The sequence below is a fragment of the Cherax quadricarinatus genome, chromosome 17 (genome assembly GCF_038502225.1).
Source record: "Cherax quadricarinatus isolate ZL_2023a chromosome 17, ASM3850222v1, whole genome shotgun sequence".
NCBI lineage: Eukaryota > Metazoa > Arthropoda > Malacostraca > Decapoda > Parastacidae > Cherax > Cherax quadricarinatus.
In genome coordinates, this window is record NC_091308.1 from 5,042,096 (window position 1) to 5,058,260 (window position 16,165).

Consider the following 16,165-nt stretch of genomic DNA (forward strand, 5'->3'; position numbering starts at 1 on the left):
TTAGGTGGCCAGCAGTAACTAGAGAATAACTATCTTAGCTAGCTAGATTACTATAAACCATACTACGGGTGGGGTTAGAACCAGCGATCAGAGTCACAAAACTCCAGATCAACGCGTTAGCCACTGGGCCAGCTAGCTACAATAAGATTCGTCCAACTAGGTGTATTTCTACACCATAGGAAGGTTTGCATAGGCTTTGAGGGGACTTAAGCTAGAGTTCGTTACGGCCACGCTAGCGGGAGATTCGTCTGTAAAAACTTGCGTTCGTGGTCACAGTGGTACCTATGCTAACCTTCCTATGGTGTAGAAATACACCTAGTTGGGCGAATCTTATTGTAGCTAGCTGGCCCAGTGGCTAATGAATCAGTTTGGAGTTTTGTGACTCTGATCGCGGGTTCTAACCCCACCCGTATTATGGTTTGTTTGCAATCGTGTCGTTACGATTTCATTCAGATTTGTTCAGTGGAACAACATATTAGGTTTCTTATCTTGTCAAAAAAATTTTTTTAACCAACACCCACACATAACCATTTTAAAATTTGTCATTATAAATGTTAATGCTAAATAAAATATTGCTGAAACACTAATAGCACAGTAATACTAATATACTTTAAACGTAAACTCACTCTTTGAGGTCTTCCACCAGTGCTTGCTTGGCACTTATCTCCAGTCTGAGTTGTGTCACCTGCTTCTGGTGAAGTTCTCTGTGAGTTTCCATTTGTTTTTCAAGTGCCTCCTTTGAAAGTCCCTCTGACACGGTCAAGCCCTCGGCAGCCTTCAACTGAGCCACTTCTTCACTAAGAGAGTCAACCTGTTAAAATTTAATCATGATTATCTCTGCTGATACGGACACAATATACTAATGTTAGAATATCTGTAATATCAATCTTTTGTACTTTTTCACAAAAAAATATTAACCTTTGACCTTCGTATATAAACAAATAATACATAGTATGTTCTCAAAAAATTTCTGTTTGGCCAGAAAAATTATACAAGATCAGTACAGGTTTCTTGTGAGAAAAGGTTCACTACTTCCACAAGATATTTACATAGAAAGGTGCATTTCCCTCAATGTAAATATGATGAGACTGTTTTAATATCTGTTGTACGGATTAAACTATTCTTGTCTGATGGCGTAAAGTTTATGTGCCGCCTTAATGACCCCTGTGCAGTCGATAGTCTTTAAACCCCATTAACCATTTCTTCCTTTCTCTTAACCTCTCTTAACATAAATGATATTACTACACGTACGTGAACGTAAATGTAAAATACAATTTCGCGTAATTTATTTTTGAGTAATACATTTTTATGTTCTGTGCCTTTCTAGAAACTTTATTAAAAGGATACATGGATTTGCTGATTCGCTGTTCATTTCGTTAAATATAAGCTAATTACACAATGACTTTACTATACTCGTTATTTCCAAATAAAATATAACATTACTAAGTCATATAAATTTAAAAACAAATAACAATACCTAAACTGAAACAATTTAAATCTAAAATCAAAGACTGGATATGAAAACTAGGCTTCGTGTAATTTCCAATCTAAGTTAGTTGTATATCGAACATAAATAAATATTAAATTGAACATCTAGTGTAACTACTTTATTTTCATTTAGTTCTTTCGTTGCACTTACTTGTTCCTCAAGTTGTCTCTTGCGGACCTCAACCTCGTGCATTGATTCCTGCAACGTCTTCATTCGAGCCTCGTGTTGGCTAATTAGAAGTCTGCAATCACTTAACTCACGTTCATATTCGTCTATCTTTTTGTTGCAGTCTCCCTGTTGAGCAATAGCCAGCATGCATTGAGTTTAGATATTTAGCAACCATTATTCATTATGCATCTTCTACATACACAAAATTTTACGTACAGCTGCATCTAGCATGCAATAATAAATTTTTGAAGAATAAACATGGATAATTCTCATCAGTCTACTGGAAAGTGAGACGTTGAAGATTCTGATCAACTGTGATAAAAGCAACCCCAACCGTTTCTTGGCATCTAACATTACAAGAATAATATACAACAGCTTCAAGCTTGCCCAGTCACAATGAAGGATATACAACACGAAAATTCCCTTTCATGGGGCAGTCGCGTATAAACCCTCAAGCTTCAGCTATGATGACCGTTTACCAATGAAATTAAAAAAAAATGTGTATCATTTACCTACTAAACATCTAAATTACAATCTTTGAATATGTGTGTGTTAGTTAATTAGTTACCATTTTGTCCTAGGCACATGTCGGTTAGACACTAGGCCTGTTGTATATGTGTGTGTGTGTGTGTGTGTGTGTGTGTGTGTGTGTGTGTGTACTCACCTATTTGTACTCACCTATTTGTGGTTGCAGGGGTCGAGTCATAGCTCCTGGCCCCGCCTCTTCACTGATTGCTACTAGGTCCTCTCTCTTCCTGCCCCATGAGCTTTATCATACCTCGCCTTAAAACTATGTATGGTTCCCGCCTCCACTACTTCACTTTCTAGGCCATTCCACGGCCTGACCACTCTATGACTGAAGAAATACTTTCTAACATCCTTTGATTCATCTGAGTCTTCAACTTCCAATTGTGACCTCTTGTGTCTGTGTCCCATCTCTGGAACATCCCGTCTTTGTCCACCTTGTCTATTCCGCGCAGTATTTTATATGTCGTTATCATGTCTCCCCTGACCCTCCTGTCCTCCAGTGTCGTCAGGCCGATTTCCCTCAACCTTTCTTCGTAGGACAATCCCCGTAGCTCTGGGACTAGTCTTGTTGCAAACCTTTGCACCTTCTCTAATTTCTTGACGTGCTTGACTAGGTGTGGATTCCAAACTGGTGCTGCATACTCCAGTATGGGCCTGACGTAAATGGTATACAGAGTCTTGAACGAATCCTTGCTGAGGTATCGGAACTCTATCCGCCCGTATGCTGCAGCAGTTATCTGATTGATGTGCGCCTCAGGAGATATGCTCGGTGTTATACTCACACCCAGATCTTTTTCCTTGAGTGAAGTTTGCAGTCTTTGGCCATCTAAACTATATTGTGTCTGCGGTCTTCTTTGCCCTTCCCCAATCTTCATGACTTGCATTTGGCAGGGTTAAACTCAAGAAGCCAGTTACTGGACCAGGCTTGTAGCCTGTCCAGGTCTCTTTGTAGTCCTGCCTGATCCTCATCCGATTTGATTCTTCTCATTAACTTCACATCATCTGCAAACAAGGACACTTCTGAGTCTATCCCTTCCGTATAAGAGGCCATGTGCTTGCTTATTTCAAATCTTACCTTACTAATAGGTATCAGTATGTCACCATTAAAGACACAGCATCAACAACATGGCCACTTGATACTGGAGTTCCGCAGGGAAGTGTCCTTGGTCCCCTGGTCTTCCTAATATACATCAATGATCTTCCAAACGTATCCCAACACCTGAAACCCATTCTCTTTGCTGACGACACGACTTATGTCATCTCCCACCCTAATCTTGCCACCCTCAACACCATTGTTAATGAGGAGCAGATCAAAATATCGACTTGGATGACAGCCAATAAACTTACGCTTAACACTGACAAAACCTACTATATTATGTTTGGTAGCAGAGCAGGAGATGCACAAATTAACATTAAGATCGACAACACTCTAATTACCAGACATAATGAGGGCAAATTCCTAGGCCTATACCTTGACAACAACCTGAATTTCAGCACCCATATCCAACACATAACCAAAAAAGTATCCAAAACGGTTGGGATCCTCTCCAAGATACGATACTATGTGCCGCAAAATGCCCTTCTCACACTATACCACTCACTTATTTATCCATACCTCACCTATGCTATCTGTGCTTGGGGATCAACTGTAGCAACACACCTAAAGCCAATAATAACCCAACAAAAAGCTGCAGTAAGAATAATCACTAAATCCCATCCCTTGCAACACACCCCCCCACGCTTCATAGATCTAAACTTACTCCCTGTTCAGTACATCCACACTTACTACTGTGCAATCTACATCTACAGGACCTTAAACTCCAATATCAACCTTGACCTAAAACGCTTTCTTGATAGTTGTGACAGAACCCACAGGCATAACACCAGACACAAACATCTCTACGACATTCCCCGTGTCCGACTAAACCTTTACAAAAATTCAATGTATGTCAAAGGCCCTAAAATCTGGAACACCCTACCTGAGAACTCTAGAACTGCAGACACATTCATCACCTTCAAAACTACCATTAGAAAACATCTTATCTCCCTGATACACCCCATCAACTAACTACACGAATACCACCTGGTGGTTCACACTTACACTCACTCACCCATTTGACCATAAACAGAAATATTAATCTCAATCTTAAAATAATGAATCCTATGATACTCCAATACTGAAACTATGTACTGTGCCAAAACAAAAGCATTCACATTGCTAAACTCACAAACTAGTATTTAGTCACTTAGCCATAATACCAACTTACCTCATAATTTGTAATATTTTAAAATAAAGAATTAAACTAAGTCTGCCCGAAATGCCTAGCCATGCTAGGCGTTCTAGTGGTACACTCTGTAATCATTATTTAACTACATGTAAACCACACAACAACCAAATTCTGTAAATTCAACATTGTAATCTTTATAGAGAATAAACTTTGAATTGAATTGAATTGAGTTATGTCGTTCACATATACCAAGAACAGCACAGGTCCTAGGACTGACCCCTGTGGAATCCCGCTTGTCACAGGCGCCCACTATGACACCTCGTCACGTACCATGACTCGTTGTTGCCTCCCTGTCAGGTATTCTCTGATCCATTGCAGTGCCTTTCCTGTTATGTGTGCCTGATCCTCTAGCTTTTGCAGTAACCTCTTGTGAGGAACTGTGTCGAAGGCCTTCTTGCAGTCCAAAAAAATGCAGTCGATCCACCCCTCTCTCTCTTGTCTTACTTCTGTCACCTTGTCATAAAACTCTAGTAGGTTTGTGACACAGGATTTTCCTTCCCTGAAACCGTGCTGGTTGTCAATTATACACTTATTTCTTTCCAGGTGCTCCACCACTTTCCTCCTGATGATCTTCTCCATGACCTTGCATACTATACACGTTAGTGATACAGGTCTGTAGTTTAGTGCCTCATGTCTGCCTCCCTTTTTAAAAATTGGGACTACATTTGCCATCTTCCATACCTCGGAGAGTTGCCCAGTTTCAAATGATGTGTTGAAGATCTTTGTTAATGGTACACACAATATCTCTGCTCCCTCTTTAAGGACCCACGGAGAGATGATGTCTGGTCCCACCGCCTTTGAGGTGTCAAGTTCGCACAGCAGCTTCTTCACCTCCTCCTTGGTTATATGTATTTCATCCAGCACTTGCTGGTGCCCCCCCCCCCTGTTCTGATTTCCTGGAGTCCTACTGGTTTCCACTGTAAATACTTCTTTAAATCTCGTGTTGAGCTCCTGACATACCTCCCGGTCGTTTCTTGTGAATTCCCCATCACCCTTCATCAGTCTGATTACCTGGTCCTTGACTGTTGTTTTCCTCCTGATGTGGCTGTACAACAGCTTCGGGTCAGTCTTGATTTTTGATGCTATGTCATTTTCATATTGTCGCTGAGCCTCCCTTCTTATCTGTGCATATTCGTTTCTGGCTCTTCGGCTAATCTCTATTTTCCTGAGTTCTGTCTTCTGTACCTTTTCCATTCTCTAGTACACCTAGTTTTTGCCTCCCTACACCTTTGGGTGAACCAAGGACTCGTTCTGTTCTTCCCATTATTACGGTTTCCCTTGGGAACAAACCTCTCCTCTGCCTCCTTGCATTTTGTTGCCACATAGTCCATCATTTCTTATACTGGTTTTCCTGTCAGTTCCCTCTCCCACTGAATGTCTTGAAGGAAGTTCCTCATGCCTGGGTAGTTTCCCCTTTTGTAGTTTGGTTTTTTCACCCTATTCCTGCTGCTCTCTCCACTTGGAGCTCAACTATGTAGTCGAAGCACAGAACCACATGATCACTAGCTCCCAGGGGCCTTTCATACATGATTTCCTCGATGTCCGAACAACTCAAGGTGAATACAAGGTCCAGTCTAGCTGGTTCATCCTCTCCTCTCTCTCTGGTAGTGTCTCTTAACATGTTGATGCATGAGGTTTTCCAGTACCACATTCATCATCTTGGCTCTCCATGTTTCGGGACCCCCATGGGGCTCCAGATTTTCCCAGTCAATCTCCTTGTGATTGAAATCACCCATAACTAGTAACTTTGCTCCCCCCATGTGTGCTCTCCTGTGTGTGTGTGTGTGTGTGTGTGTGTGTGTGTGTGTGTGTGTGTGTGTGTGTGTGTGTGTGTGTGTGTGTGTGTGTGTGTGTATGTGTGTATGTGTGTGTATAACTACTGGTGCCCTCTTAATAAATGACAGTAAAGTATTTTTCTCACCTGGAAGTTTTCAAGAGTACTACAACGTTGGACAAGATTACGCACTTCACTTTTCATCTTCGACACATACAGCCGCGCCATTGTGAACTCTTCCTCTAGTTTATTAGGGTCTCCCGAGTTCTGAAATAAAAAATACCTTTATCAGGGGAATCATGGCAATATATCCCCAGTCTAATAGTGTAGTCTCGGTTAATTGTTATACAGAATTATATATATAAACAAAAGTAAGTCCTTTTTTCTTGTTTATCCTTCCCTCTTTTCAAGATTGATGGATTGATTATCGACTCCAGGCTGAGGGACTGATTACCTCAAACTCCTCCTGATCTTCACCATTCTTCTTTGTATAGGACTGACGAAGCCACTGTGTGGCGAAACGTTTCCTCATTAAAGATACCCAAGTTTTGCACGTGTGTCTAATTTATCAACATGATCTGCATTCCTTGTTTACCCTGCCTTCACTTCCCTTCCCTAGCTTTCTAACTGAGAGAAAGCTAGTCCTCTCACCAGTTTTATATATGTTATACATGAAATTAAACTATATTTAAGCAATTTTTTTCCCTAACGGGTCCCTCGTGGCTAAGTAAAACTACATTAAACTAGTTATCGGTAGCTAGATATGAAATTATTAGATATAAAATTATTTGTAAGATTAATATTATATTCATAACAAATTATTAAGACTATATATATTAGTCACATGGAGTTAATAGATAAAAATTTCCAAATTTTAATTAAAAAATATTTTTTATTCACCATTTTCTTTCCGAATAAACGTGATTTTTTTATTTAAAAAAAATATAAATTTTAAAATTTAAAAATCAATGGGAATGAATGAGTACAAGAGAAAAAATATTACATTAATTAATCATATAATCAAATTCAATGAATTTATTCGTGTAAAACAAGAGCAGAGATCAGAGACGCTGAGATTAAAAAAAAAAAAAAAATCACTTAATTACTAGGTAAGAAACTCATCTCAGAGGCACTAAGACTGTGACTTGAAGATATCCTCAAATTTTCCTCTTTTCATCAACAAGGATGCGTTCCTGGCGATACTGTAAAACTAACTGCCGTTCTTGTAGACATTATTACCTTTGCAAATAAGTCTGTCGCAGTACTACCAACCAGGTGACGATATCCTTACTTAGACAAGTCTTGAGTACTGCCACCAACCATACACCTGCAACACTATACACCTCTCACCACCAAACACCTCCACAATCTCGCATCTCCACCAATGTTACCTTGATGGACAGGTCTCCTGCAGTGCCACCAACCACAGTGCCAACTTCACCGAGATCGGATAGAAGAGAAAACAACATCTCGTTCATCCGTCTCCGCTGGTGTACAGAGGAGTCCTTCATCTGCTGCAGCTCTCCTTGCATCGTTGTTAAAGCAGTCTGAAAAGAATATAACTGAAGAGTGCAATAACAGCTAATATTTTTGCTGATCTGTAGCTTATACAGTAACTAAATTATTATTATTATTATTATAATCATCATCATCACCATAATCTATCTTGTAGCAGTGCCAAAACCATACTGAGAAATCAGAGATAATCATTGTAGGCTGTTTCCAGTTCCATGGATCAAGAGCCCTTCATCTGAATGAAGATTTTTTTTTTTTTTTATTATCACACCGGCCGATTCCCACCAAGGCAGGGTGGCCCGAAAAAGAAAAACTTTCACCATCATTCACTCCATCACTGTCTTGCCAGAAGGGTGCTTTACACTACAGTTTTTAAACTGCAACATTAACACCCCTCCTTCAGAGTGCAGGCACTGTACTTCCCATCTCCAGGACTCAAGTCCGGCCTGCCGGTTTCCCTGAATCCCTTCATAAATGTTACTTTGCTCACACTCCAACAGCACGTCAAGTATTAAAAACCATTTGTCTCCATTCACTCCTATCAAACACGCTCAAGCATGCCTGCTGGAAGTCCAAGCCCCTCGCACACAAAACCTCCTTTACCCCCTCCCTCCAACCCTTCCTAGGCCGACCCCTACCCCGCCTTCCTTCCACTACAGACTGATACACTCTTGAAGTCATTCTGTTTCGCTCCATTCTCTCTACATGTCCGAACCACCTCAACAACCCTTCCTCAGCCCTCTGGACAACAGTTTTGGTAATCCCGCACCTCCTCCTAACTTCCAAACTACGAATTCTCTGCATTATATTCACACCACACATTGCCCTCAGACATGACATCTCCACTGCCTCCAGCCTTCTCCTCGCTGCAACATTCATCACCCACGCTTCACACCCATATAAGAGCGTTGGTAAAACTATACTCTCATACATTCCCCTCTTTGCCTTGCAATTGATGTTCAAACAAAAAAACTCTGAATACATTTATTACAAGTGTGAAACATGAATTCTTTTCCGTTGGATTCGATGTTTAATCATTTTTCGAGTGTTCCATATAATTATGAAAGGGAATACGTAATAAGTTTCCTTACGTTATTTTTCTTAACAGTAAAGACAAAATTTATTTAAATACTTGTGCTATTGCTTTTGATATCTTCAGATTTTACTTTTTAAAAAGTTGATATGAATACAATATATACATCGGAGGTAGTGTAGCGAAGTTGTGTGGGTACCATAGTAACAAAAAGATATTTATAGCCCTTGACATTTAAATGACTAGGAAGCTTTTCACATCAAGCAAATCAGAAGTCAAGAATAACTATGGAGCGAGAAGCAACGCCTTCACCTAATTTTGCTATTACAGTGTAATTATTCAGTTAAGAGGTTTATCGAAGCTATTATTATTAATTATACTGCAATGTACTAGTGGCAAATTGTCAGGTATTGTCTCTGGGTAGAAAACTTTAAGTCTTTCGTAATAAATACCACTTTAACAGTTACTTAATATTAAATTCTTGGATATGGTAAGGAGACAGGTAGTAGCAGTATCTTATACGTCTAAACAGAAGTGTTTCCTGACGTACGTTATTATGCATAACTTATGTAACTAGAAGCAGCTCAGCGTTGTCCTAATCTGCTGGATCAAAGATACATATAGAAGAAACACAAGAGCATTACATTAAATAGAAGAGCATTATATTAAACAGAAGAGTATTGCATTAAATAAGGCAATATTTAGAGCTGCAGCAGTGTTAAAAATAATATTGATTGTGGATATATAAAGTATCATAACTGACTTAAATGATTGCAGAACTGCATTATTTTATGTTAACTCATTATTTTACCAGAGTCCATGGTGATTACTTATTAAATTTTTATGTGAAGATGTGAAGACTTATGCAAATATAATTTTCCACTGCCTGTGTTTACAATCATTGAACTTACTTAACTATGCAGTGATATAAAGTTTGGGTTTAATAGTGAATTTACACTCAAAAATTTGACATGACAATGGGAAACCTTTTTTCACGTGTCCTTGGTAATTTGTACATGGAATTTTTTAAACCACATTGCCACACAGAATTCTATCTGATAAGGCTAAAGGGTGCAGATATGTGGATTATGTCCTATGGTTAAAGCTCGAGAATATATATTTAAAAAACTTTGAGTTAAAACGTCTATCCCTATCCATAAAATTTACTGTGTAGTCTGAACAGAATTACACACTGACATTATTAAAAGCTTTAATTATTAAAGCTTTTAATAATGTCAGTGTGTAATTTAAAATCCAAGTATATAAAAATTAACTAATGTTCTGTGTTCTTTTCCGTGCTCTTGAGAATTCTGCGTATTTGTAGCTCAGAGTTCAAAGACGAGGAAATATAGAGAATTATTTGAAAAGAAATATAAATATAATATCACCACCTTCATGGGTATCAAGTAACATGAGTTAAGAATCACTGGTGTGATAGAAAGATACGAAGAATACAACTAAAGAAAGCTAGAATATGGAGTATAATATAATTTGGATTGTAGACCAGCAGTCAGCACTAACTGCTAGTGTTGTAATTTTTACTACAGAACTAACAGTTAGTACAGAAGTGTAGCTACAATCAGAGAAGCAGTTTATCTACAACACAGCAGAGGAGCAGTTTATCTACAAGACAGCAAGGGAGCAGTTTATCTACAATACAGCAGAAGAGCAGTTTAACTACAGCAAAAGTAGTCAGAGGTGCAGATTAAGTACATAACAGCAGTAGTGCCAGGAGCAGTTTAACAACAGCAACAGCGATCAGTGTATATCCTGGTACTCTGCTGATGTCATTTTTATAAAGTGGGTGGAAAATCTGCCATCTTACTCTGTGATGTGATTTTTGATTCCTTACCGGATAAATAAGCTTGCGGGAGACCTCTGTCAGGTTCCCCGCAGAGCTCCAGGGAGCGGGTCATCATATAACTCAATCATTATATCATTATATAAAATATCTTCTAATTCTTTGATGGGCTAGGGTAATATGGTGCTTTTTTTCACTGCTGTGGATCATCATATGACTAAGACCGGCGTCAGGAAACACTTGTCCTCTTTCCTGACGCGGGTCTTAGTTATATGATAACCCACAGCAGGAGCTTTTGGTTATCTGATTTAGAAGGGACGTAGGAAGTACTGGTTTTCAGAGATGTTGATGTATGGAATAATCTTTCGAGTAATCTTTCGAATAATTTTACTCTTAATGGTTATAATCATAACCATGAAAAATCATGGTTATGATTATAACCATTAGGAGTACTTATATTTTTATTTATAGCAGCGTCTTATAAAACAGATTACTGGAAACTGTTCTCACCTGTTTTTCTGTCAGTTCTTCATTAAGTGTCTCGTTCTCTTTGCACTTGCTTTCCACCTCCTGGCTCTTCTGGTCGTAATTAAGAGCTAACTCCTCCAAAGCCTGTAATACTTCCTTCACTTCATCCTTGGCGGAGTCATTCTCAGCTTGAATCCTAGACATCTCCGTTTGTAGAACTTCATAATCACGTCGGGTAGCAGCAATAAGCTGTAAACAGGGAAGTCATTGATAGTTATACTATGTGACAAATCCAGTAGCGGAAAATTTCTCGGTATTGCAATCAATGTCCAGCTTAACGATTTTACAGAAAAAAACTAAAATGTGACTAAATTATGACTAAATATTGTTTACTGTATTACCGATATATACATTACTAGAACAGTAGGTATTGCATGATAAAACTAAATAGTGTCACGAATTTCCTATTTTATAAGGCCGCGAGGCTCCCACTGCAGTAACTGTGCAAGCGTTCCTCTCTCTGAATATTACCTAAAATAATTCATGACGGTGCTATACTGGACGGCCATTGTTTATACTTTAAGAATCAGTACTACTGCATATTATACAGTGAGAATCAGTACTACTGTATATTATACGCAGGGTGTGTATAATATTCTGTAGTACTGAGAATCAGTACTACCGAATAATACACACCGAAAATCAGTACTATTGTATATTTAATACACTGAGAATCAGTACCACCGTACAATAAAAAATATTACATTTATAAAGTCACAGATTTCTTTATCATATTCACTATTTTTGTAACAAGAGTCGTAATATTCCAAATATTATTAACCATACTGACAATAACCAGTCAAAAATATGAACTGAATAAAAATACTGGAGCTTGTTATTCTCTTTTGACTGGATAAAAACAAGACGAGTTCCTTGCATTTGAAAAATACATTCTCTTATTTCTTCACCTTTACGTTATTTGAAATTTCTTATTGAATATAGCAGCTTGAAATATTTGTAAGTACTGTAGATTAAGCGTGGCTACAATATGCTAATTGTTACAATATAACAGCATCATCAACGCCAACAGTATGAAAATACATCTGAATCTTCACGCTAAATGTCACAAAATATAGATTTTTATTATTTTTGTAACTATTAATATATTACTATATCAGACAAATTAAATTTATTACTGTTTTTAAACCCGTTTGACCTCGGAATCAAATCAATATGGATTGTTTTCAATCATTGAAAAATTTGTGAAGCTAGTTATAATCGTGGGTTATAACTAGCTACACTCTGTTTTTTAAGTGATACCTAAATAAGTTTTTATGTCAGTACAATATACACATGAATTTGAACGTAAATAATAAACAATTATTTACGTTCAAATTCATGTGTACAAAACTATATGTTGTATCTGTATACAGTACTCAAAAATTTTCTGGAATAGAGAAAGGGCCCCTTAATTCAAAATATTTAAAGTTTACTAATAATGGGCAGTGATATTAAATTACCAATAAGAATGCAAGGGGTTATCTAAAATTTTCACAAACCATACTATTAATACACTACTTTAGGTCCTAAATGACAAATTTTTTCCCAACAAAATCTTACTTCTTCCTGCTCGAGCATCTGTTCCTTGAGCTTCTCTGCCAGCTGGCTGTGCTGGTTTATTTCCTCGTCTTTCTCATCGAGACTGAGGTAGAGCTGCTCACGCTCCTTCTCCCACGCATCACGCACCTCGTTGCTCATAGGTGGAGCTGTTGATTTCTTTGGCTCTGAAAGGTAATTTGGGAGAATGAGTTAATATGCCGTTCATACAGAGAGACAAGAAGTGTCGAGTACTGAAAATAATAAGAGATGAATATCAATATATCACTTAAAGAGTATGATGACCAGCAAAGCATTTTCATGTGTGTGAAAAAGATAACAAATTCTTCATTGTAAAGTAGACAAGTCTTAGTCGAGAACAACATCTCCCTCCTGCATAGCTGCATCACCCTGTGCCTCAATGCACGCAATAGGAATTGTGCAATTATGCGTAATTTTCCAAGATAGCTAAATATAAACACTGAATATTTGATGTGGATCTGAGAGACATTCACAAATTATCATATGGAAGCTAGTATCTCAATTTCTACAAGAAAAATTGCAATTAAAGACTAAGTCCAAAACCTTCCAGTAACAAACATCAATTTTGAAACCAAACTGAAGAGGCATTCTCTTGTTATCCCAGAGAGAGACAAATATAATCAAATACGCCAGGACATTAATTCTGAAGTCTCGCAGATGTTGCATTATCAAGTTATCAGCACTGAAGTGTTGAGGTCAATCAGAGATAATCACACGCAAACCAGTATTTCATTTATCCCAATTTCTTCCATTAAAAACACAAATTTGACTCTACACAGGCAAAAATCAATTGAAATGTTTCTACCCCGCCGGAACAAGCTAGTCAGGTCTAACTCACACTCACCCACACCCACTCATGTATTTATCTAACCTATTTTTAAAACTGCACAACGTTTTAGCCTTGGGAGTTTGTTCCACTCATCCACAACTCTATTACCAAACCAGTGCTTTCCTATATCCTTCCTGAATCTGAATTTTTCCAACTTGAAGCCATTGCTGCGAGTCCTGTCTAGGCTAAGTATTTTTAGCACGCTATTTTCATCCTCTTTATTGATTCTTGTTTTCCATTTATACACCTCAGTCATATTCCCCCTAATTGTACGCCTTTCTAGAGAGTGTACATTCAGGGCCCTCGGTCTATCCTCACAGGGAAGATTTCTGATACATGGGATCAACGTCGTCATCCTCCTGTGTACGTTTTCCAGAGCATTCATTTCCATTCTGTAATACGGTGACCAGAACTGTGCAACATAATCTAAATGAGGCCTAACCAAAGATATATATAGTTGAAGAACAACCTAAGGACTCTTATTATTTATGCTTCTTGATATAAAGCCAAGGATTCTGTTAGCCTTATTGCGAACACTTATGCACTGTGGTCTTGGTTTCGGATTACTGCTAACCAGAACTCCTAAATCCTTTTCGCAATCAGTAATATTAAGATCTACATTATTTAGTTTATATGTGGCATGGTTATTTTCCTGTCCAACATTTAGAACTTTGCATTTGTCTATATTAAACTGCATCTGCCACTTCTCCGACCACTGCATCAGTCTATTCAAATCATCCTGGAGTGCTCTAATGTCCTTATTAGAATGAATTGGACGGCCTATTTTGGTGTCATCAGCATGTTTGCTTATGTCGCTAATTATTCCCTCATCTATGTCGTTTATGTAAATCGTGAACAACAAGAGCCCCAACACTGACCCCTGTGGAACACCGCTTGTGACGTGCCCCCATTTTGATTTCTCCCCATTTATGCAAACTCTCTGCTGCTTATTTGTCAACCATGCCTCTACCCAGGAAAAAATTTCTCCTCCTATTCCATGTGCCTTAAGTTTCCCAATAGCCTCTGATGTGGAACTCTATCGAAAGCCTTACTGAAGTCTATATACACTATCATATTCATTACCATGACCTACCTCCTCAAATACCTAAGTGAAAAAAGTTAGTAAATTCGTAAGACAGGAACGCCCCTTTGTAAAACCATGCTGAGATTCATTAATCAATTTATGCCTTTCAAGATGACTTCGAATTGCCTTGGCAATTATTGATTCCATAAATTTTCCCACTATGGAGGTAAGGCTTATTGGTGTATAGTTCGAAGCTAAGGACCTGTCACCTGCCTTGTAAATAGGTATTACATTTGTCATTTTCCACTTATCTGGCACTATGCCAGTTTGTAGTGATATTTTGAAAAGATTTGCCAAAGGTATGCTAAGTTCCTCTTTACATTGCTTTAAAACCCTAGCAAACAGTTCATCAGGACCTGGGGATTTATTAGGGTTTAATTTCTCTGTTTGTCTGAGGACCAAGTCACTAGTTACTCCAATCGTGCATAGTTTATTATTGTCCTGTTCTACATAATCTATTATTTTTGGAATTTCGCTAGTATCTTCCTGAGTAAAAACTGAGAGGGAGTAAGTGTTGAAAAGTTCACACATTTCCTTATCATTGTCAGTGATCAGACCTGAGTTACTATTAAGTGGGCAAATCTTGTCCCTAATCTTACTTCTGTATATGTGAAAGAACCCTTTTGGGTTAGTCTTGGAATCCCTTGCGACTTTAGCCTCATAATCCCTTTTTGCTTTTCTTATTCCTTTTTATTATTTATCTCTTTAATTGAATATATTGATTTCTTAACTGCCCTACCCCTCTTTTGATACGCCTATATGTGCCTCTTTTGGCCAGTGAGACGTTTTAATCTATTGTTCATCTATTTGGGATCATTTCTGCTAGATCCAATTGTCCTACTCGGAACAAAAGTTGTCTGGGCAGCTAGCACTATGCTCTGAAACACGTCATATTGGCAACCAATACCACCTACCTGACCCATAGTAAGGTCATCCCAATTTAGCCCACCCAGGTAATTTCTCAGTCCCATGAAGTCGGCCAATCGGAAGTCTGGGACAGAGACTTGATTGCAGTTATCTGGGTAATTCCATGAGTGGTAAATTTAGTGTATTAGAAAGAAAAATACACAAAAAATTAAGAAGAAAAAAATAATCTCGCTCGGTCACGATATTGTTTACGTTGCACGTCGTAAGATAATATGTTGCAAATAGCTATAATTTGTTTTAGAAACGTATTACAATGGGATTTTTCACCAAAATGTTGCCAGATTCTTAAACTATTTTTCTGTAAACAAAACTCATTTTCCATATTTGTCGAATTATTTTCCTATCCGCGCGCCGAGTATGGTCAACAGGTCCCTTACGCTCTGGCCTAGAGTTTTACGACTCACTTGCCGCGAGTTCAGTCCCCACCCGTACCGTAGTCTGACACCCTGGCTCAGACCACTGAAGAAGCAACAGTGGATAAACTGCCTCTAGGTTATTGAGTTACCTAATACCTTACTACCAGATTATTGAAGGAACACTTGATACCCAACTCCTAGAACAAAAGAGCACCTATTATCCTACCTCTAGATAACTAAAGCAGAAGCAGTAATAAAGACAAAATG

At 38.2% G+C, this 16,165-nt stretch overlaps 1 protein-coding gene across 3 annotated transcripts in view; it reads right to left on the minus strand.

Moving 5' to 3' along the window:
• Positions 1–16,165, minus strand: part of LOC128686394 (kinesin heavy chain) — a 609,520-nt gene that overhangs the window by 60,366 nt on the left and 532,989 nt on the right. For all 3 annotated transcript variants that reach the window (XM_070085754.1, XM_070085756.1, XM_070085757.1), the window contains 6 exons: positions 12,685–12,848; positions 11,107–11,313; positions 7,639–7,794; positions 6,395–6,514; positions 1,640–1,783; positions 627–811 (listed from right to left, as the gene is read on the minus strand). In XM_070085754.1, coding sequence (XP_069941855.1) covers positions 627–811; positions 1,640–1,783; positions 6,395–6,514; positions 7,639–7,794; positions 11,107–11,313; positions 12,685–12,848 — 976 coding nt within the window. The remainder of the gene's footprint in view (positions 1–626; positions 812–1,639; positions 1,784–6,394; positions 6,515–7,638; positions 7,795–11,106; positions 11,314–12,684; positions 12,849–16,165) is intronic.